At 36.4% G+C, this 22,011-nt stretch overlaps 1 protein-coding gene across 1 annotated transcript; it reads right to left on the bottom strand.

The window, feature by feature from the left end:
• Positions 1 to 355: 355 nt before the first annotated feature.
• On the bottom strand, positions 356 to 16,228 carry LOC144714636 (galactinol synthase 2-like). Its single transcript, XM_078589422.1, has 4 exons — positions 15,956 to 16,228; positions 12,537 to 12,995; positions 8,397 to 8,539; positions 356 to 692 (listed from the first exon to the last, which is right to left on the bottom strand). Exons 1-4 carry the CDS (start codon positions 16,226 to 16,228, stop codon positions 356 to 358), a joined length of 1,212 nt encoding a protein of 403 aa, XP_078445548.1.
• Positions 16,229 to 22,011: the final 5,783 nt, after the last annotated feature.

The following is a 22,011-nucleotide window of genomic DNA, read 5'->3' as shown; positions in this document are numbered from 1 at the left end:
AAACCACCCATTTGCAGTGTTCAATTTTCGTTCAGTATTATGAGTTAAAAATAGAAAGTCTTCTTCTTCCTCCTCTGGCTGCCTGTTCGTCTTCCCCTGGATCCCAGGTTTTGAGCTCGCTACCCCACTCGCCAAGGCCAGCATCGCCAGCACTCGGAGCTAGCCCTTGATCGGGTTCACTACGGCTCCCCCCCTTTCCCGGCGGTCCCTGACGTTGACCCACTTCGGTAGCTAGGATCTGGCGCCCCTCCTCTAGCGGCGCACTGGCTCTGTTTTCGGCGTCCGGACGCCGTCCCTCGCCAACAGCCTACGACCGTCGGTATCCGCCGCGCGTCTGCGTGGGTCGTGGAGTCCCTCATAGTCGCCACGCTCCGCACGCAGCCGCCCTGTTGTGCCTGCAGACGTGTTCCGTTGCCTGAGGCGCGGTCAACCCGTTCGGACTGCCCCCCGCCATCAACCTTGTCCGCGTCCGTCCTCGCAAATGCGCGCCCGCGCAAAGTTGCTTCTCCTCGTCATTTGACATGTCGCACGCCCGAAACTCTTTCCCAGTCAGGGTGACCAGCTCCCCTGCGACTGCTCGGGTGGTCGCTGCTTGCCTCCCTGCGTCCACGAATGAGTTCTCAACGTCCAGCACCGTCCTCTCTGTGGCTCTTCGATCTTCCCCCACCGCGTGGTGATTTCTCCAGGCGCGACTGCCAAACGATTCGTGGACCTGACTCTAGTGCTCTTTAGATGGTTTGTCGTTGACGGAACGATACCAGGTACCACCTCGTCCTTCTCCGTTTAACAGTATTATTACTCCTTACAGTTCTGTCTTTCCCTATCGGTTTCCTCTGCCGCTCGTTATCGTTAAAAGTCTGGTTAGGCTAGCCACCCTCATCGAGTGATAGGGTTTTTCTTTGTGAGTGACAACCCGATTATAGCCCCTCGGCCGATTATAGACCCGATTTCTTTGAGAGTCGTCGAGGGTGAACTCGGCCAGGCAGTCAAACGCCCTCTCGTCGTGCTCGATCGTGTGGTTCTACGGGTCACTTGGAGTCGACCCAGATCTAGTTGTCACCTTAGGGTTTACTAAACTGTCGGCCCACCGTTGGCCCGTCCTATCCGCTCTTGAGGATTTGTTTTATCGCGCATTCATTGACATTTTAAACAATCGTCGAGCATCTCTGTGATGTAATACTAGCCGTCGATCCCAGCGCTATCGTATTACATCATGAATACATATTCATTTAATCAAACCCATAAGGCCTCTTTTTATGATTATGTGGCTTCCATGTAATCTAACTCAATTGTAGAGAATATGAAAGTAGATTAGAGTGTGCGCTACCTGCTCACAGGTCCACCCGTCACCATAAATTTATAAAAGTGGATATTTTATTACCTATGTAGACTACCAACTCAATAACAACATAGCCAAGAACAAAAAGTGAACTCCCCTTGTTATCTGGAATCCTATGAACTTCCCTTGTAAAGGGGAAGTCACACATCAGTTGTGCCGTTTATATATAAAATAATCTACTCCACCATGCTCCCATGCTCTGCTCTCAGATTCCTCATGAACCTGCATACAAATCTGGCTGCATTATGAATATCTGGTATTGTATATAACATATTATACGTGAGAGACCAAAAAACACTACCACAAGGAATTAAATTTATATCAGTTATATCTTTATAAAATTTAGGCTTTAAGCAAAGAAAATTTGAAATGATTATCAAGTAGAATAACGCCACTTTAGCATCAGTAATGTCAACATCTCTATAGTTATATCAAGATATCCCCTCTAAGTCAACCAAAAATGGCATTTCGACTTCTCTCTAAAAATTTTCATCTCACGGGGTCTTCCTTGCCACTCCAATATCCTTCATCTTAAATTTCCTAATAAAAAATTCCTTCAATCATGCAAATATCATTTCAACTGTTTGATGCAATTACCATATAGTCCACACAGAGAATCAAATAAATAGGAGAACCATCTTCTCATGTTCTCATGTAGATGTAATAGTCAAATTTTCACCTCAAAAAGCCAATGCCATCATGTAAGAGTCAAACCTCTAATACCGATATCTCTGAGACTACTTAAACCTATTAAGGGACTCCTCCATCCTGTAAACAAGGTTTTATGATCCCAGTACAATAAAAATACTTCCAAATCACCATATACGAATGCTAAATTTACATCCAGATACTCAGAATCCACGTACTCATATACAATGATGATGAAAACCATACAGATAGATGTGTGTTTCACAACAAGTGAGAAATTTTGTTATATATATTCCCTGTTTTTTTTAATGCCCTATTTGAAAAGCTTTTATTTTAATGTTGAGTGCTATACATTTAAAATTTTTGCCTTCTTTTTTAATACTCACTTGTGTCAGATGGCTCTCTTCTTGACTATAAAAACTACAAAATCCTACATTTAGTTATTATCCAAGGACACAAATTCCTTGGGCAACAAGTGCAGCTAATTCTCCTTCTCAATGTAACCAAGTGCCTCCTTGAATAATGTAGGTTGTCCATATCCTACAAATAAAGAAACAGCCACATAATCATCATGCCTAGCTCATCTAACGATAAGCATATATCCTTCTCAAGGATACTAAGTGCCTCCTTGAATGATGTAGGTTATATATATCCTAAAATTCAAGTAACAACTACATAGTCACCATGTTTTTCTTGTCTAACAACATCTGCTTCTGTTTCACAAGGCAACTAAGTGCATCCCTAAATGATGTATAATTTCCATATCCTATAAATAGAACAAGACCACATGATTATCACACCTTGCTCATCTAACAATGATATTATCATAATTCTCTGTATCCTCTACTTATTCTATGCCTTCAATTGAATTTGGTGGAATCTGGAAAGTCTCCATCTCTAATCGTGCCCTATCTCGGACATCGCCATCGGTACAATACTAACCTCCAGACTAATTGGAAGGTATCACTAAGTGATCCTCATTTAAAACCACATTCCTATTGAACACAATATTTTATGCTTCTAGATCCTAAAGTTGATAGCCATTCACTCCATCACTATACCCTTCCAAGACACACACCTTGAACTTTGGATCAAGCTTTGATATTTTAACATTAGTTGTAAGAACATAATTTAGACATTCAAATGTGTGTAATATAGAATACTCAAAAAAAATTTCAATATGTCTCGTTATCCACTTTCCAGAAAGAGTCAAAGTCAGCACTCCAACATTCAAATAAACAGTCATTTATCCAAATTCTTGGGAAATTCTGTATCAAACTACAAAACACCTTGCTCTCTTTACAATTTGCAGTTCATGCATTTTGTTTTGGCATTCTTCTAAGGGTCTTCTTCAGTATAAAGAGAGGGCAGATTCCATTATCTACATAAAACTGCTGAAAATTAGATTTCTTGAAATATGTGCCACCATAAGTTTACGGGACCTTGATCTTTCTCTCTTCCTGATTCTCCGGTTTTGTACACTAAGTATTGAACTGATAGAAAACCTCTAAGTTGTCCTTTAAGAAAAAACCCAAACATTCTCAAAAACATAATCCATGAAGGTTAGAAATTACAGAGCATGAGCTCTACTCATCATGTCAGATAAAAACATTTATCAACTTGAATGTAATTCATGACATGAGTAGCCACACTTTATTGAGCCATTTACACTGAACTCAAAAGGATCCAGTTTTCAATAGTATCTAGTCACAAATACATATTTCTCACCATAGGTAGAGGTCAATGTGCATGTGGCTTCTGCATACATGTTTCTCTCATAAGTCACAAATGCAAGTCCCACAAAAGTGTATCGTACATTCACGATTCATGTGGTGTAGCAAAATGAAGCTACACCTATCAAAATGCTCTTTTCAAACATAAAAATATTTACTTCTAAATGTGTCCCCTTCATCACATGAGGGATTCCTTAAAAGCTTTCAAACTGATGTTCAAAACCTTGTAAGTGAAGCCATTTTCCATTTTTCCAACACATACCACGATATTTTACTTTATGCTCATCCAAGCTCTAATGCCAAATCCTGTCAGATCGACAGTTCGTACATCCTTTGGTGCCACAGGTTCAGATGAAAAAAGATATCTCACTGATTAATGTCAAAAGGAGATAATAATGATGTCATATCAGGCCCCAATAAATCTACCAATTAGTTTTGATACTATGTGTCAAAATAAATCCCAGTGTGTTATGGTACTTGCAAAAATACCGATCGAGATAAATTTAATAAGACAACATAATAGAGAGGTACTGAAGGTCTACATGAGTAACTGGCATGACTTCAACATCCTTTATCTACAATTCTGGATAGGCGCTTATCATCAGTAGTAATAGACAAACTCCTCCGAGAGCTCCAAAGATAAGGGATAAATTACCAATGATGATAAACCAATGTTAGTGGAATAGTAAGAGACTGCAAGATATTAAAAAAGACATAAGGATTGAACAAGGAAAATTCTCTCTCTCTACTTCAGTAAAACCTGTCACTGGGGCTGTAGTTAGCTTAGGACAAACAAGAGGGTTAAGTCACATTAATTAAGACAAGAAATAGATCTAGATAGGATGCATCAATGTAAAAAAAATACCAAGAAATAAAGAAGGAACACAAAACTATCTTCTTGCGCATGTGTCCTCTATCGTGGAAATTATACTCTCAAATCTAATGGATTTTTTAAATATTTGATTAATCATTCAAACCAAAATATGCAATGAAATCATTAAAAATATAGTAGATTGATCTAAAAAATTAAAGATGATCTCATCACCTTCTGTGAAAATTGTTTCACTCTTCCATTTCTCCTTGAAACAGTCTCTTCAAGTAATTCACATTCCATACCTCTAGATGTATCCAGGCGATAGATGCAAAGATATATCTTCTCTTAAACTTCTTTAACTCTTCTAAAACCTTGTATTACTCTTCTCACCATCAAGTGACACTAGATGGAGGAGTGATTTGAGAATGGGAAAACATGGGGGGGTCTAGCTGCAAGGGAATCCAAAATGGAAGACCTCTTATTTTTATATATTATAACTTTTCATTAAAGTCCTTTTAATTTCAGTATATCAACCTATGCTCATTGATATTATATGTATGACCCTCTAGGGCCATGAACCATTCTAGTTAATAAATTTAATGTTCCAGTGACATTTATTTACCTAATTTATTTCTTAAATATATCAAATTTTAGTTTAATTAACCAATGGTCAATATAACACAATCGATGGGTAAAACTTATAGTAGTGATTAAACTGCATCATGGAAGTTTTATCACCATAGGTTAACCTTCATCCGTGCGAGACTCTCTAATGTCTTAGGGTATGGTCAATTATCAAACCTTAATCCATCATTCAGTTTAGTAGTAATGCATGACAAAAATTATTGTATAAATTCTTTTCCAATATCCCCACTAACCTAGCCAAAAATTTAATGCATCTCTTCCTCAAGTCAATCTTTTCTTATACCAAAGGTGTAGAGTCCTATGGTGGCCTCTCATTCACAATCCATACTAATCATACAAGTCAAACTAAAAAATGTTATTCTTTTTTGATAGTTTCATATCCTTTTCAAATATCCTTTCAATTGTAATATTGAAAGAATAATGATTGACATATATATATATATAGAGAGAGAGAGAGAGAGACTTTGATAGAGCCAAAATGTGTCATGTAATCATACACATTTTAAAGACATTTTGGGATCATTTCATGTGTATTGTCTTCAATTTTACCAGAATTTTGCATTTCATGCACTAAATAGAGCAAGTGATAAAAATGCATTTTAATGTCATTTTTATGCATGTTCAACATCCTCAAGAATTTCTATGTAAAAATATATTTCAGACGTTTTCAATTTTTTAATGTTCTACTTAGTATATTGTCTATGCTATTTCAGGGAAGAAGTTAAAATTGAAGAAAGAAATAAAAGAAAGATTTATTGAAGAAGAAAGAAATAATAAGAAAATAATAATAATATATATATATAAAGTTTTGGACTTATTGGGCCAGCTAGGGCCGACTAGGCGCCTTTGCACCCAAGCCAGCCACAGGTAAGCGAGCGCCCAAGCCCACCTGCAGCCGGTGACGGGTAGCACCCGGCAAGCAAGCCCAGCCGCCACACAAAGCTCAAACAAAGGGCCCATTCAGACCCGCAGTCTCTTTGAGGAATATTTACAAACACTTTGTGTGCTTTTGAGCCTTCTATCAATTTATCTAAGTTCGATTTTCTCAATCTTATAAAAAATTAAATTACATATTCATTCCCCCCTATTCCGCCTTCTGTCGGGCATTCTGTCAAACACCTCACGGGCTTTCGACAGAACTGCCTCATATAACACAAAGTTGTTCTATAAAATCTATAAACTACATAAATATCATATAAAAAATAAATAACTCATATCTCTCTTCGGTTTTCGACCTCTTTTCGGGCATTTGGTCTAACACCTCTCGGGTGTTCGACTAAATCACCCTACATTTCATTAAATGGACTATAAAAAAATATTTTAAAAATATATAATCATATAAAAACATACATACTAATTCTATCATAAATATTAAATCTCTATAAGAGTATTCTATACCTATAGGTCATTTTATATTACTATAAATACTTCTTAATTTCTATTACTACCTCTTTACTCGTTCTAAATATCTCTCTGTACTTATCTAAACTCTAAGTATATTATAGTTAGATAATTACTTAATACTCGCTCCTTATATATCTTCTTAGTATTGTGTATAAATACTTCTCTAACCCCTCTTGTTCTCTCTTAGTATATATATACCCATCTATCTAACTCCTGTTCTTTCTTCTATCCTCTTATTACTAATTATTCTTATTAAGTAAGTACTCTATACTTCTTCACTAATTATATTACTATCATCTTAAATATAATATATAATATCTTATTTATCCGCTCCTAAACGCTCGTAAACTCGCGCCTCCAGGACCCTGTGCGGTAGACCATAAAATTCATTCTTCTAAATCAGAACCTACAGCTCTCTCATAATTGCGTAGATAAGAACAGTGGCTATCTTTAAAAAAGTGAGAGAGAGGCGCGAGGAGCGTTCAGATTAAGATGAAGACGATGGAGCGGAGAAGTCACTTACTTTTGTCACCTTTTTCATTTGATTTTATTTTTTAAAAAGAAAAAAGGCGCAAGGAGCGGGAGCGAAAAGCCACCTCTTTATACGCTGGAAAACCTCGTCGAGATCTTTTTTGGTGTTCAGCTCCTATTGAAAATAATGCATTGGATGGATGCCTGGGTATTGAGAAGGAAGGACGCTTTCAGAGGTGAAAGGCCATGGGGAGATACCGTCTGTGATCCATGGATCTCCGATCGGGAAACCGTATCCAAGCTCCGTGGCTAGTCTGTGCTCTTTGAACTTTCAAAACTTAGCGAACTGAAACATCTGAGTAGCTAAAGGAAAGGAAATCAACCGAGACCCCGTTAGTAGCGGCGAGCGAGAGCGGATTGGGGTTTGAATTAAAAAAAATGCGTTTCGGTTTCATTCGATTTGTTGTGAATTGGATGATGGAAAAACCAGCAAGCAGCAAGCGTATGCTGTGTTGCCGTAGCGCGCCCTACTGAGTTGTACAAAGTCAGCAACTGGGGCGCAAGCGTAGGCAACACAGGACTTACGGGATGGGGCGCGCAGTGAACTGTAATTGTAAAAGGTTGGAAGATCTGGCCAAAGAAGGTGAGAGCCCTGAATTCTTTATTATTCTTAGTACCTATAAAATACATATACATATAATATCAGATATTCTCTCTTCTCTACTTCTATTATTTACCTATTATTTTATATCTACTTATTAATTGCTTATTTCGTCTTATATTCACTATTTTTAGTATTATTATTATATCTTAATAACTAACAACTCCATCATAGAATACATTCCAAAAGGACAGTCCCTGTGGAGACAACCTTACTCACACTATACATTTGAGTAAGTTTATATATTTTATCATATTTATTTGATTGTAGTCAAATTAAATTTACAACGACAATAAAATTTAACACCCCAATTTGCCTTCATCAGACTTCGTTATAAACATCACATGAGAATAACAATAATAATAATAATACAAGTGTGTTTTTCAATGAACTTACACATGGAAATGATATTGGCTTGACCACCCCCCATGTGATGGAGGGGAGGTTGACATATGGGCAATCCATGATCTTTTGTCAATCCCACCAGCAACACTTGAAAATGATATTTTCCATTATTACATCTAGAGACTATGCTAACTTCTAAGTTCATTCTTTGATTATAGACAACACAAGTCCCTTCTTCCATTATTTACAAAAGAATGATGATCTTAACTTCGTTCATGATGAAGGGAGATGGAAGGGGACGCGGTAGTGATGTAGTAGAGGACATCCGTTGGCAACTTTGCTTTCTGGCAGACACGGTCGGGCCCCTTGTAGTCGAGCTCTTCATCAGAGTACACCTCCCACCACCTCCTCACCAGAGCCTTGACGTCTTCTCTGTCCATGTTCTCTTCCTTCCCTGTGAACCTCCATGGTTTTGATCCCTGCCAGATCAAATAAGGGATGATGAAAAAGATATGTATATAGATCACACAATAACTAATGTGAATTTGATGTGATACAGATATATCAGTAGATAGATAGACATTTGGAAAGATAGCTATAGAGAGTTGGAGAGAAATATCAACATATAGACATATATAGGTGGATAGATGTACAAAAAGATAGATAAAGGGAAATAGGGAGACAACTAAATCCATAGTAATATATGTGGATTGATTGATGAATAGATAAGCAGATAGATAATTAGATAAATAAATAGAGAGAGAGAGAGAGATTTAAAGAAAAATATGTAAAAATTGATTGACATACATAGGGTTAGCAAAATAGATAGTTATATAAACAGAGAGAAATAGAGATATGGAAATAAAAAGAGATATAATATATAGATAGATAGACAGAGTAATTCCCTGGTATAGTTTTTTTATAGATTAGATACATATATATATCATAGATGTATAATTATAAAAATAGGAAGATAGAGAGGAATATAGATTGACAGATCTGTAGGTAGCCAGAAAGATTCCCAGATAAATATTTTTTAGAATATACATATGTATACACACATACATATCATAATTGGATAAGTATATAAATAGAATGATAGAGAGGTAGAGAGATAGATAGGCTGGAAGAGAGAGAGACATTTCTAGATTAACATTCTAGAGATAGACATATATGTTAATCATAGTTGTATAAATATATAAAAATAGAAAGACATAGACATATATAGATATATAGGTAGGTAGAGATAGAGAGAGGTTCCTAGATAAACATTCTACATATAGACATATATGTTAATAATAGTTGTATAAGTTGTATAAGTAGATAGGCAGGTAGAGAGAGAGAGAGATTCCTACATAAAGATTCTATAGATAGACATATATGTTCATCATACTTGTATAGGTTCTATAAGTAGATAGGCAGGAAGAGAGAGAATATTCCTATATGAAAAATTCTACATATAGAAATATATCTCAATCATACTTGTATAAGAATATAAAAATAGAAAGAAATAGAGGCAGACAGATATATAGCTAGGTAGAGCAAGAGATTTCTAGATAAACATTCTACAAATAGATAAAAATATATCTATGTCATAGTCCTATAAGTATATAAAAAAATTCAGATGTAGATAGATAGATAGCTAGACAAAGAGAGAGATAGATATTCCTAGATAAGCGTTCTACAGATAAATATAAACATATCCATATCATACTTGTATAAGTTATAAAAATAGAAAGACAGAGAGATATATAAGACATGCATATTTATGTTTGGAGATGAATATTTATCGTAGTTGTAGAAGTATGTAAAAATAGAAAGACAGAGACATAGATAGTCGAGGGAGAGATTCCTACATGAATAGTCTACAGATAGATATAAATATTTCCCTATCATACTTGTATAAGTATATAAAAATAGAAAGAGAGATGGATAAATAGATAGGTAGGTAGACCGAGAGATAGATAAATAGATAGGTAGGTAGACAGAGAGATTCCTAGGTAAACATTCTAAAGATAGACATATATCTTAATCATAATTGTATGAGTATATAAAAAAAGAAAGACAAAGAGATAGATAAATAGATAGGTATGTAGACAGAGACATTCCTAGATAAACATTCTAAAGATGAAAAATATATGTGAATCATAGTTTCATAAGTATATAAAAATAGAAAGACAAAGAGATAGATAAATAGATAGGTAGATAGACAGAGAGATTCCTAGATAAACAATCTAGAGATAGACATTTACATTAATCATACTTGTAGAAGTAAATAAGAATAGAAAGACAGATAGATAGATAAATACATAGGTAGGTAGACAGAGACATTCCTAGATAAGCGTTCTAAAGATGGACAATATATGATAATCATAGTTATATAAATATATAAAAATAAAAGGACAGAGAGATAGACAAATAAACAGGTAGGTAGACAGAGACATTCCTAGATAAACATTCTACAGATATACATAGATGCTAATCATACTTGTCGAAGTAAATAAAAATAGAAAGACTGATAGATAGATAAATAGACAGGTAGGTAGACAGAGACATTCCTAGATAAACATTCTACAGATGGACAATATATGTTAATCATAGCTGTATAAGTATATAAAAATAGAAAGACAGAGGTAGATAATAGAGAGAGAGAGAGATTCCTTAATAACATTCTACGGATAGACATAGATGTTAATCATATTTGTATAAGCGTTCTAAAGATGGACATTATATGTTAATCATAGTTATATAACTATATAAAAATAGAAAGACAGAGAGATAGATAAATAGACAGGTAGGTAGACAGAGACATTCCTAGATAAACATTCTACAGATAGACATAGATGCTAATCATACTTGTAGAAGTAAATAAAAATAGAAAGACAGATAGATAGATAAATAGACAGGTAGGTAGACAGAGACATTCCTAGATAAACATTCTACAGATAGGCAATATATGTTAATCATAGTTGTATAAGTATGTAAAAATAGAAAGACAGAGGTAGATAGTAGAGAGAGATATTCCTTAATAACATTCTACGGATAGACATAGATGTTAATCACAGTTGTATAAGCATGTAAAAATAGAAAGACAGAGGTAGATAGTCGATGGATAGATATTCCTAGATAACATTCTACAGATAGATATAAATAAAGCCATATCATAGTTCTATAAGTAAATTAAAAGAAAGTCAGCTGTAGATGTATAGATATTCCTAGATAAACATTCTACAGGTAGATATAAATATACCCATATCATAGTTCTATAGGTAAAAAAAGGACAGATAATTATAGATAGATATTCTTAGATAAACATTCTGCAGATAGATATAAATATACCCATATCATAGTTCTATAAGTAAAAAAAAGGACAGATAAATGTAGATAGATATTCCTAGATAAACATTCTGCAGATAGTTATAAATATACCCATATCATCGTTCTATAAGTAAATTAAAAGAAGACAGATGTATATGGATAAATATTCCTAGATAAAATTTCTACAGATAGATATAAATATACCCATATCATAGTTCTATAAGTAAATAAAAATAAAGACAGATAAAGATTGGTACATATTCCTAGATAAATATTCTTTACATATATATAAATACATTCAATTTTTATACATTTATAAAAGTAAGATTAACATAAATGTCTATCTCTAGAATGTTTATCTTGGAATCTCTCTGTCTACCTGCCTATCTATTTACATATCTATATGTCTACCTACCTATCTATTTATCTATCTCTCTGTCTTTATATACTTATACAAGTATGATTAACATTAATGTCTATCTCTAGAATGTTTATCTAGGAATCTCTCTGTCTACCTACCTATCTATTTATCTATCTATCTCTCTGTCTATCTACCTATCTATTTATCCATCTCTCTGTCTTTATACATTTATACAAGTATGATTAACATAAATGTCTATCTCTAGAATGTTTATCTAGGAGTCTCTCTGTCGACCTACCTATCTATTTATCTATCTTTCTGTCTACTTACCTATCTATCTATCCATCTCTCTGTCTTTATATACTTATACAAGTATGATTAACATAAATGTCTATCTCTAGAATGTTTATCTAGGAATCTCTCTGTCTACCTACCTATCTATTTATCTATCTATCTATCTCTCTGTCTACCTACCTATCTATTTATCTATTTATCTCTCTGTCTACCTACCTATCTATTTATCCATCTCTCTGTCTTTATACATTTATACAAGTATGATTAACATAAATGTCTACCTCTAGAATGTTTATCTAGGAATCTCTCTGTCTACCTACCTATTTATTTATCGTTCTTTATGTCTGTCTACCTACCTATCTATTTATCCCTCTGTCTTTCTATTCTTATATACTTAAAGAACTATGATATGGAAATACGTATACATGAAGATTAGACATGAGAGATAGATAAGACATGCATGCATATGTAAGAGGAGATGGAAGAGATGGGGGGGAGCTGACCTTGGCACAGTAGTGGACGACCTTGGCTGTGGCCGGGGAGACGGTGGTCGGGTGGCGCCAGAGCAAGGCCAGTACGAGGTTATACGCCGGCGGCAGCGGCCGGAACTTACGCCGAAAGAAGGCGTTCAAGAGGTCCTGCTCTGCAAAGGGCGTAGGAGGCGAAGCCTTGAGAGTAGAGAGGAGGCGATTACACGTGTCGAAACCCGGTTCGTGGACGAAGACGCCGGCGTTGAAGTAGGCCGGCGGGGGGGGGCCGAGCTCCGCCTCGGGCCACGGCGGAGGGGCCGGGCTGTGCTGGCAGTAGCCAATGCGGTGCTGCCACGTGTGGCTCCAGGTGCTCTCGCAGAAGCAGTCCTTGACGGCATAGAGGTGGCCGTCGGGGAGGTCGAAGAGGTGGTCGATGTTCTCGTAGACCTGCACGTCTGCGTCCAGGTACACCATCTTCCTGTACTCCACGAACTGGAAACAGCGAGGAATGAGGAGGAAGAAGGAAGAAGATGAAGTGGAAGGAGGAGGAAGAAGATGGAAGAAGGAAGTAGACGGAGGAAGGAGAAGAGGAAGAAAAAGAAGGAAGATGATCGAGGAAGAAGAAGGAATAAGGAGGAAGAGGAGGAAGAAAAAGAAGGAAGGAAGAAGAAGGAATAAGGAGGAAGAAAAAGAAGGAAGAATAAGGAGGAAGAAGATGGAGGAATAAAAGGAAGAAAAAGAAGGAAGAAGAGGGAGAAGAAGGAATAAGGAGAAAGAAAAAGGAAGAAAAAGGAAGAAAATGGAGGAAGAAGAGGAAGAAGAAGGAATAAGGAGGAAGAAAAATAAGGAAGAAGATGGAGGAAGAAGAGGAAGAAGAAGGAATAAGGGGGAAGAAGAAGGAAGAGGAAGGAGATGAAGGAAGATGAGGAAGAAGAAGGAATAAGAAGGAAGAAAAAGGAAGTAAATGGAGGAAGAAGAGGAAGAAAAAGGAGGAAGAAGAAGAAAGAGGAAGAAGATAGAGGAAGAAGAGGAAGAATAAGTAATTAGGAGGAAGAACAAGAGGAAGAAGAAGAAAGAGGAAGAAGAGGAAGAATAAGTAATGAGCAGGAAGAATAAGTAATGAGGAGGAAGAATAAGTAATAAAGAGGAAGAAAAAGGAAGAGGAAGAAGGAAGAAGAAGGAATAAGGAGGAAGAAGAGGACGGAGGAGGAAGAGGACGAAGGAATCAGAAGAAAGATGAAATAAGAAGGAAGAAGGACTAAGAAAAAGGACGAAGAAGGAATATCAAGAATGAATGAGTAATAAAAATTAAAAAAAAATAAGAAAAATGAATGAGAAGGAAGAAGAAGGAATAAAAATGAAAAAGAAGAAGAATGAATAAGAAAAAGGAACAAGATGAAAGAATAATGAATAAGAAGAATGAATGAATAGCAAAAGTAAGAAGAAGAAAGAATAAACAAAAAGAAGAAGATCGTGGAAGAAGGAAGAAGATTGAGGAAGGAGGAGGAAGAAGAGGAAGAAGGAACCAGCAGAAGGAAAAAGAAAAGAAGGAAGAAGGGAGAAGATGGAGGAAGAAGAGGAAGAAGAAATAAGCGGAAGGAAGAAGATGGATGAAGAAGAGGAATAAGAAAAAGTAAGAAGGAATATATGGAAGGAGGAGGGGAATAAGAAGAAGACAGTCATCTCTCTCTCTCTCTGTGTCTCTCTCTCTCTCTCTCTCTCTCTGTGTCTCTGTCTCTCTCTCTCTCTCTGTCTCTCTCTCTCTCTGTCTCTCTCTCTCTCTGTCTCTCTCTGTCTCTCTCTGTCTCTCTCTCTCTCTCTCTCTCTCTCTCTCTCTCTCTCTCTCTCTCTCTCTCTCTCTCTCTCTCTCTCTCTCTCTCTCTCTCTCTCTCTCTCTCTCTCTCTCTCTCTCTCTCTCTCTCTCTCTCTCTCTCTCTCTCTCTCTTCCCCTCGTTTCTCAACCTACGTCTCTTGTTGTTCCGCTCTCTATCTCCCTATCTCTCTCTCTCGTTGGTCATCTCAGTCTTTCTTGTTTCTCATCTCTCTCTCCCTCTCTCTCTCTCTCTCTCTCTCTCTCGTTGTTCATCTCACTCTTTCTTGTTTCTCATCTCTCTCTCCCTCTCTCTCTCTCTCTCGTTGGTCATCTCACTCTTTCTTGTTTCTCATCTCTCTCTCCCCCTCTCTCTCTCTCGTTGCTCATCTCACTCTTTCTTGTTTCTCATCTCTCTCTCCCTCTCTCCCTCTCTCTCTCTCTCTCGTTGGTCATCTCACTCTTTCTTGTTTCTCATCTCTCTCTCCCCCTCTCTCTCTCTCGTTGCTCATCTCACTCTTTCTTGTTTCTCATCTCTCTCTCCCCCTCTCTCTCTCTCGTTGCTCATCTCACTCTTTCTTGTTTCTCATCTTTCTCTCTCTTTTTGCTCATCTCTCTTTGTCGTCTTGTTGTTTACTCTCTTTCTTGTTGTTCATCTCTCTCTCTCTCTTTTTGCTCATCTCTCTCTGTCGTCTTGTTGTTTGCTCTCTCTTTCTCTTGCTCATCTCTCTCTGTTGTCTTGTTGTTTGCTCTCTCTCTCTCTTGTTGCTAATCTCTCTCTCTGTCTCTCTTGTTGCTCATCTCTCTCCTCTCCCTCTCTGTTGTTGTTCATCTCTCTCTCTCTCTTTTTGCTCATCTCTCTCTGTCGTCTTGTTGTTTGCTCTCTCTTTCTCTTGCTCATCTCTCTGTTGTCTTGTTGTTTGCTCTCTCTCTCTCTTGTTGCTAATCTCTCTCTCTGTCTCTCTTGTTGCTCATCTCTCTCATCTCCCTCTCTGTTGTTGTTCATCTCTCTCTCATCTCCCTCTCTCTTATTGCTCCTCTCTCTCTTGTTGCTTATCTCTCCCCCATCTCCCTCTCTCTTGTTATCTCTCTCACTCGTTTCTCTCACTTGTTGCTCATCCCTCTCTCTCATTTATGCAACTTGTTGCTCATCTCTCTCCCATTCCTCTCTCTTGTTGCTCATCTCTCTCTCTCCTTCCTCTCTCTAGATGCTACTATCTCTCTCTCTCTCTTCCTCTCTCTTGTTGCTCCTATCTCTCTCTCCTTCCTCTCACTTGTTGCTCATCTCTTTCTCCTTCATGCATCTTGTTGCTCATCTCTCTCTCTCCTTCCTCTCTCTTGTTACTCATCTCTCGATCTCTATCCTTCCTCTCTCTTGTTGCTCATCTCTCTCTCTCTATCCTTCCTCTCTCTTGTTGCTCATCTCTCGCTCTCTCCTTCCTCTCTCTTGTTGCTCATCTCTCGCTCTCTATCCTTCCTCTCTCTTGTTTCTCATCTCTCTCTCTATCCTTCCTCTCTCTTGTTGCTCATCTCTCTCTCTCTATCCTTCCTCTCTCTTGTTGCTCATCTCTCTCTCTCTCTCACTCAGGTGAAGGAGAGGGGAAAGAAGAAGAAGGTGACTGCATGGGGAGGGTGCGCTTACCTCCCATATCCGCAGCTTGGAGTAATTGACCACGTAGTACGGCATGGCGAACTGGGTCGAGCCCTCCGGCGGCCCGACCGGCTCGATCTCTCGCACGATGCAGCCCTGCGCCCGGACCACCCGCCGGTCGCTCTCCGGCACGTCCGGCAGCGCGGCCACGACCAGGGGGTGACCAGACCCCACCTTCCTCAGGCCCTTGGCCAGCCCCACCACCCCTTTCACGTAGTCCCCTTCTCCTGCCAAGAAAGTCACATACGCCCCCTTCTCCACCATCTCTCTCCCTTCAAATCCCGCCGTAGAGAACAAGTAGGAAGCTTAGTTTTATAGAGGATCTGGAGTGAAGGAGTGTTTTAACGTTGTTTTCAAAGGATAATTAGGGTTTGGGTTTTTAGGGTTAGGGTTAGGGTTAGGGCATACGTATTAGAGGAGGTGGAAGTTTTGTTTTTAGAGGAGATGCAGTGAATTAGAGTTTTAGGGTTGTTTACAAAGGAGAAGTAGGGTTAGGGTTAGGTATAACTAAATGAATAATTGACAAGTGTCAGAGAAGAAGTTGAAAGTTTGGTTTATAAAAGAGATGGAGTGAATTAGGGTTTTAGGGCTGTCTCCAAAGGAGAATTAGGGTTAGGGTTAGGATATGTGTGTGGGAGAAGACGATTGAAGTTTGGTTTTATAGAGGAACTGGGAGTGAACTAGGGTTTTAAGTTGTTTACAGGAGGAGAATTAGGGTTAGGGTTAGGATATAACGTTTCAGAATCTTTTTTACCTGTCATGGTGAATAACTGACAAGTGTCTTGGGGCTTGGGAATTAGGGTTATGATTTTTAGCGTTACGGTTAGGGAATACGTGTCAGAGAAGAAGTTGGTAGCTTGGTTTTATGGAGGAGATGGAGTGAATTAGGGTTTTAAGGTTGTTTACAAAGGAGAATTAGGGTTAGGATTTTTAGGTTTAGGGTTAGGTATAACGTGTCAGAAACTTATTTACTTGTCAAGCTAAATAATTGACAAGTGTTTTGGGTCTTGGATCTTATCCGAAATGGACCAAAGTTTTCAAAGAAGTTGACAAGTGCACTCCTGCAAATTCATAGAGGGGAATAGAGAGTTGTTATCTTACATCAAATGAACTTCGTATGTCATTTGAGAAAAAAACAAGTGCTTAGATTAATATTAATGTTGTATGCTAGATTTTTCTAATATTCTTCTCACTTCGGATGTTAATTTTTTTAAAGCTCAAACATTTCCATTGAAGATAAGAAAGCCTGTAAAAATTTTCCCCCTACTGCAACGGGCATAAGGAAGCATGAAAAAGTAGAATATCATAGAGGGTGATAAAGAATGATTATCTTACTTCAAATAAACTTTGTATGCCCTTTGAAATTTGAAGAAAAAAACAAGTGGTTAGGTTAAACATGCTTGAATTTCTAATATTGTGCTCATTTCAGACGTTAAATTTTTAAACGCCCAAACATTTCTTATCAAGATTGGAAAACCCGGAAAAGTTTTCCCTCCTGTAACGAACATAAAAGACGCCAGAAAAAGTGGAATATCATAGATGTGAATAAAGAATTATTATCTTACTTGAAATGAACTTTCTATGTCCTTTTACATTTGATGAAAAAAAAAACAATTGATTATGTTAAACATATATCCTTAGTTTTTTCCACTATTTTATTATCTTAAATTTTGAAACGCTAAAACATTTCCATCTAAGATAAAGAAGCCTTGAGCATGTGGGTGACATAAAGAAACGTGAAAAAGTAGAATATGAAAGACACTAAGTCCAGAATAACGGATCAAACAGATTTGGGGGATTATTAGAGATTTTGAAAGTAAGGGATAGATAAAGAATGGGAGAGGGAACCAAAAATTAGGTAGTTAAGGGATAAAATAAATCAGATGAGTGCTCTGAAAGTCCTATCACGGCTAATGTTTACTTCCTCTAAGTTTTTATCTATGTTCACTTGAGCTGGCTGCTAATTGAGAGTAAGAAATATTTGGGGGTTTGCTTATGCTGTTAAAGTCTGATTTTGAAGCCTACCTATTTTAAAATCATGCTCTAACGAAGTTTAATGCAAAACATTAATTAAAAACAACGCTTATTTCAAAGAACTCTGCATTTTGAGGCATTTAGAGTGTGTTTCCTCTCTCATAGATAAAAAAATACTAATCAAATTCAAAATTATCCATCTTATGTGAAAGGGATATGTAGCCTTGGATTGCATATTGGTCCCCAAGATTATGAGGTTCAACCAATAATAGTTCTGGACATATGTGGTACCTTAAAGAACTAGTTCATGATATTTTTCATTTATCAACCATTAAATGGACAGATTAAGTCTCAGTCCTCAGATATCACCATTAAAGTGTGAGGTAAAAAAAAATTCAGAAAATATCAAAATATTTTTATAATTGTTCATTAAGTTACAGTTATTTGACTGCAGGACTATCCAAGTTATTGTGTTCTCACGTTTGATGATGAGAAATGTGCTGCCTACAATACATTAAGAAATAACTCTAACAATTTAAATTTAAAATAATTTAATATTATTTATATTTTTCACAAGATTAAGTCACATCCATTAAATCCATGACCACGGGATTAACCCTATAAAATATGTGATTCTAATCAGATGGAATATCATAATGCTCCATGCTGAACGTGTGATATAGTACATAAAAACCATAGTTCTGTTTGAACCCTCAAATATAAAATATTATATTCTTACCAAACATTTCAACCATTGATTGAAGCAAAGAAGTGAAAATTCCAATCATTTTAGAATAAACTTATATCAAATTAATTAAAATAATATTTTGTTCAAATGTATTAAGTTTTGAAATAAAATTTTGGGAAATTTAATAAAAATACACAATTTTCAAGGGATCATTATAAAAATGTAATTATCCATTGAATCTTGATAAGGTTCCAAATTAATTGTGCATTATTTTAAAAAATCTCATAGGTGCTTAGTTTAATGTCCTAAATAGAATTTTATCAGGACATCATGTGGTGTCAGTGCACCTTATTGGGATCCGTCTCCATCTACAAGAGAGAAACCACAAAGCGAATGCACTCGATTACGCTGTTATGTTTTTGCAGCCATTGTTTATTTAGTTCCGGGCAGGACCTTCCGCTGAAACATAATCATCACAGAAGTGCCTTGGCATGCCAGCTATTCACACATGCCAAACCCTAGTTCTTGATGGACCTGGTAAGTGGTGCAAGTGTGGATATGTACACTTTCTCAATGCCTGCAAACTCTTAAAAACATTAAACCTTTACCTATATAAAACCTCCTTGGATGGCATCCAGGGCATGGCCGGATGAGTCTATGATCATGATCGTTGAGTTGTTCTTATCTGGCAACGTGTTTTTGCCAATAAGAAAATGACATTTTATCATAGAACCAATTGAAAAAATTGATGCCATCTTTGAATTGCGATATCATTTCACTAATATTTTAAAATATCAGTATAGTTATTAAAAACATGGAAATCCCTACTTTTTGGTTTTATCAGCCAACTCAACCACATCTAGATACCCCCTCCCCTGGTAATGAGTCATAAAGTTTGAAAATAAATTACTATATTTCACCTTCTTGAAATCTCGGAAATCATCATAAAATTTCCAAAATATTATCAGTATCATCAAACCTCCTAAGGTTCAAGGTTTTTTTTATTTTGAATCATTAGATATAAAGGGACAAGGACTTTGGAGATAGGAGAAGAGGAAATTTTACTTTTTGTTTAAATTTTCAAAATAGGAATCCTTATTCAAAGATTAATAACATAAGTTTTTAGGGACAACACAGATATTATAAATTATTTAATATTTTTTTAGGATTAAGATGATTGTGATGAGGTATACATGAAAACAACATGTATATGGAAGAGATAATCAAATTCATTTTTTAACTTGTACCATGGTCTTGTCATCACTTGATTTTTTTTTAAAGGATAGGCTAAATTCAAAATAAATACCTCATCAGTGAAGCAGACCATAGATTTCTCTTTGCTATATACTAGATTTTTACCTGAACTAAACACTCATGGTCTCTGTTATTGATAACATAATAAATGTGCTAATAATTATATTTAAATTCCTGCATTTGCTATGAATATCACTATTTCCACAATATAAACATTTTTAGCTGACCATGATGACATCACATAAGTAAATAAATTTTATTAATGATGAATATTTATTATAATCAGGTGTGCATGTTGACATAACCTAAATCTCAAAATTAGGGTTTTAATTTGTTGTTGGTATTTTTGAGATTATTCAATAAAAAATATAAAAATATACTCACTTATTAATCTTAGCTATTGATGAGTATGGATCGTCTCCACAGGGAACGGTGATTAAAGATTTGATATTCTTAATAAGGTGATTGTTGAGATAAGAACAGAACGTACTAAATATGAAATCAATACAAGGCGAGATAGTGATATTAAGTTGAGGAGAGTAGTTGGTAGATATTGATAATTCGGGTTTGAGAATAGTGAGTGAATGCAAGAATGAAATAAAAATGACGCGAGGCATGATGGGAATGGGGGTAAAGATGAGTCAAATCTAAAAATTGACAAGTTAACGGTAGGATGATGATGTGGGGAACGTATGAAGGTGGTGTGGTGTCGATATGTGATAGTGGAAATGAACAAAGCTACTAATGATGTTGAGAAAGAACAATGTAACGTGAAGATGCTTATCGTAGATCCTTATGTTCTGCTAGGATCACGGCAATTTGTGACTACATGTAAACTCCCCCTCTTCTCTGTTTCTTCTTCCCACACACCCAGGGCACCAAGAACACACTGGAGGAATCTCAAAAACTCACTATATATCAATCAGCCCACAATGGTAGGAAGCAAGTTTAAGGATGATTTTGACTGTGATCCATACCTCTATTTATAGATCCTAGGATACGCTGGAAAGCGAAGGGGAATATGAAGCATCCCTAAAAATTTCAGCTCAATAGGACCTCTAGATGTTAGTTATCATGCTTTGAATTTGGAGTAATCCTAGCCATCGATTTTTTTATCTCTCCTCATCATCGGCACTGGTGCTTCCTCCTTTCCATTTTCAATTGATTATTCTAATTGTCAGATACTTTAATGAGTGTGTGATTGTCTCATCTTTCGCAATTACGTACTTCGAGATAGCCAATTTTTCTTGATGGAGAAAAAAATAATAACCAACTTTAAATCTCGTTTTGAATATTGTGACGGGGCAGCACATCGGCGTGCGCCACGTCACAATATTCCCTTTTCCCTTGGATCACACCCTGACGCATGTCATTCGCATCAGAAAAAAGGGGAAGATTCTTATTTATTCCTCAATGTGGCACGTGTTTCCGCATGCGGCGTCAGCATTTTGTTCCCTTTTTAATCATTTGTGGTGGTACACATGCATGCCACATATAATGGCACAACTTGACTTTAATCTTTCATTTTTTCTTTTTTATTTTTTCTTATTTTCTCGATTTATGAATCACATTTATTTCTATCTTAGTTGTCTCTTTCTTCATTAGTCATCGTCGTCTCCTGTGAAAAAATGCATCAGATGTCAGACAATGGCATCACGATTTCTGATGCCATAATCACGCCTTTTAGCAATGATTAATGCAGCTAATCACTGCAGAAACTCATGATTGGTCGCCATTCAACAAATCGAATGGTGACACATGGCAAACGCATATTAAAGCCACAAAACTAGATTATAAATCAGTATAAAATAAATACTAAGTAATAAAAAAATAAATCTATATTTTAACATAGAAAATTCATCTCTCTAAAAATAAGTCCAAAAAATCATTATAAAATATATTTCTAATTAGAGTATTAAGTTCTTTAAGGATACGATGTCATTATATTTATTTTAAATACAATTAAATCCAAAAAATCAGAATATCAATCGTTAAAATATGTTTAATCATTTAAAGGTTGATAACCTACATTTATATTCAAGTGTAGCTTTCCCATGATTAACCCCATAATTTACATGTTATTGGGGGCACAAGCGGGGTCCATCCATGGATCTTTCAACTTCCCTTGTAA

The sequence above is a fragment of the Wolffia australiana genome, chromosome 17 (assembly GCF_029677425.1).
Source record: "Wolffia australiana isolate 7733 chromosome 17, ASM2967742v1".
NCBI lineage: Eukaryota > Viridiplantae > Streptophyta > Magnoliopsida > Alismatales > Araceae > Wolffia > Wolffia australiana.
The sequence above is the reverse complement of the archived record's forward strand: the minus strand, read 5'-3'. Positions and strand labels throughout refer to the sequence as shown.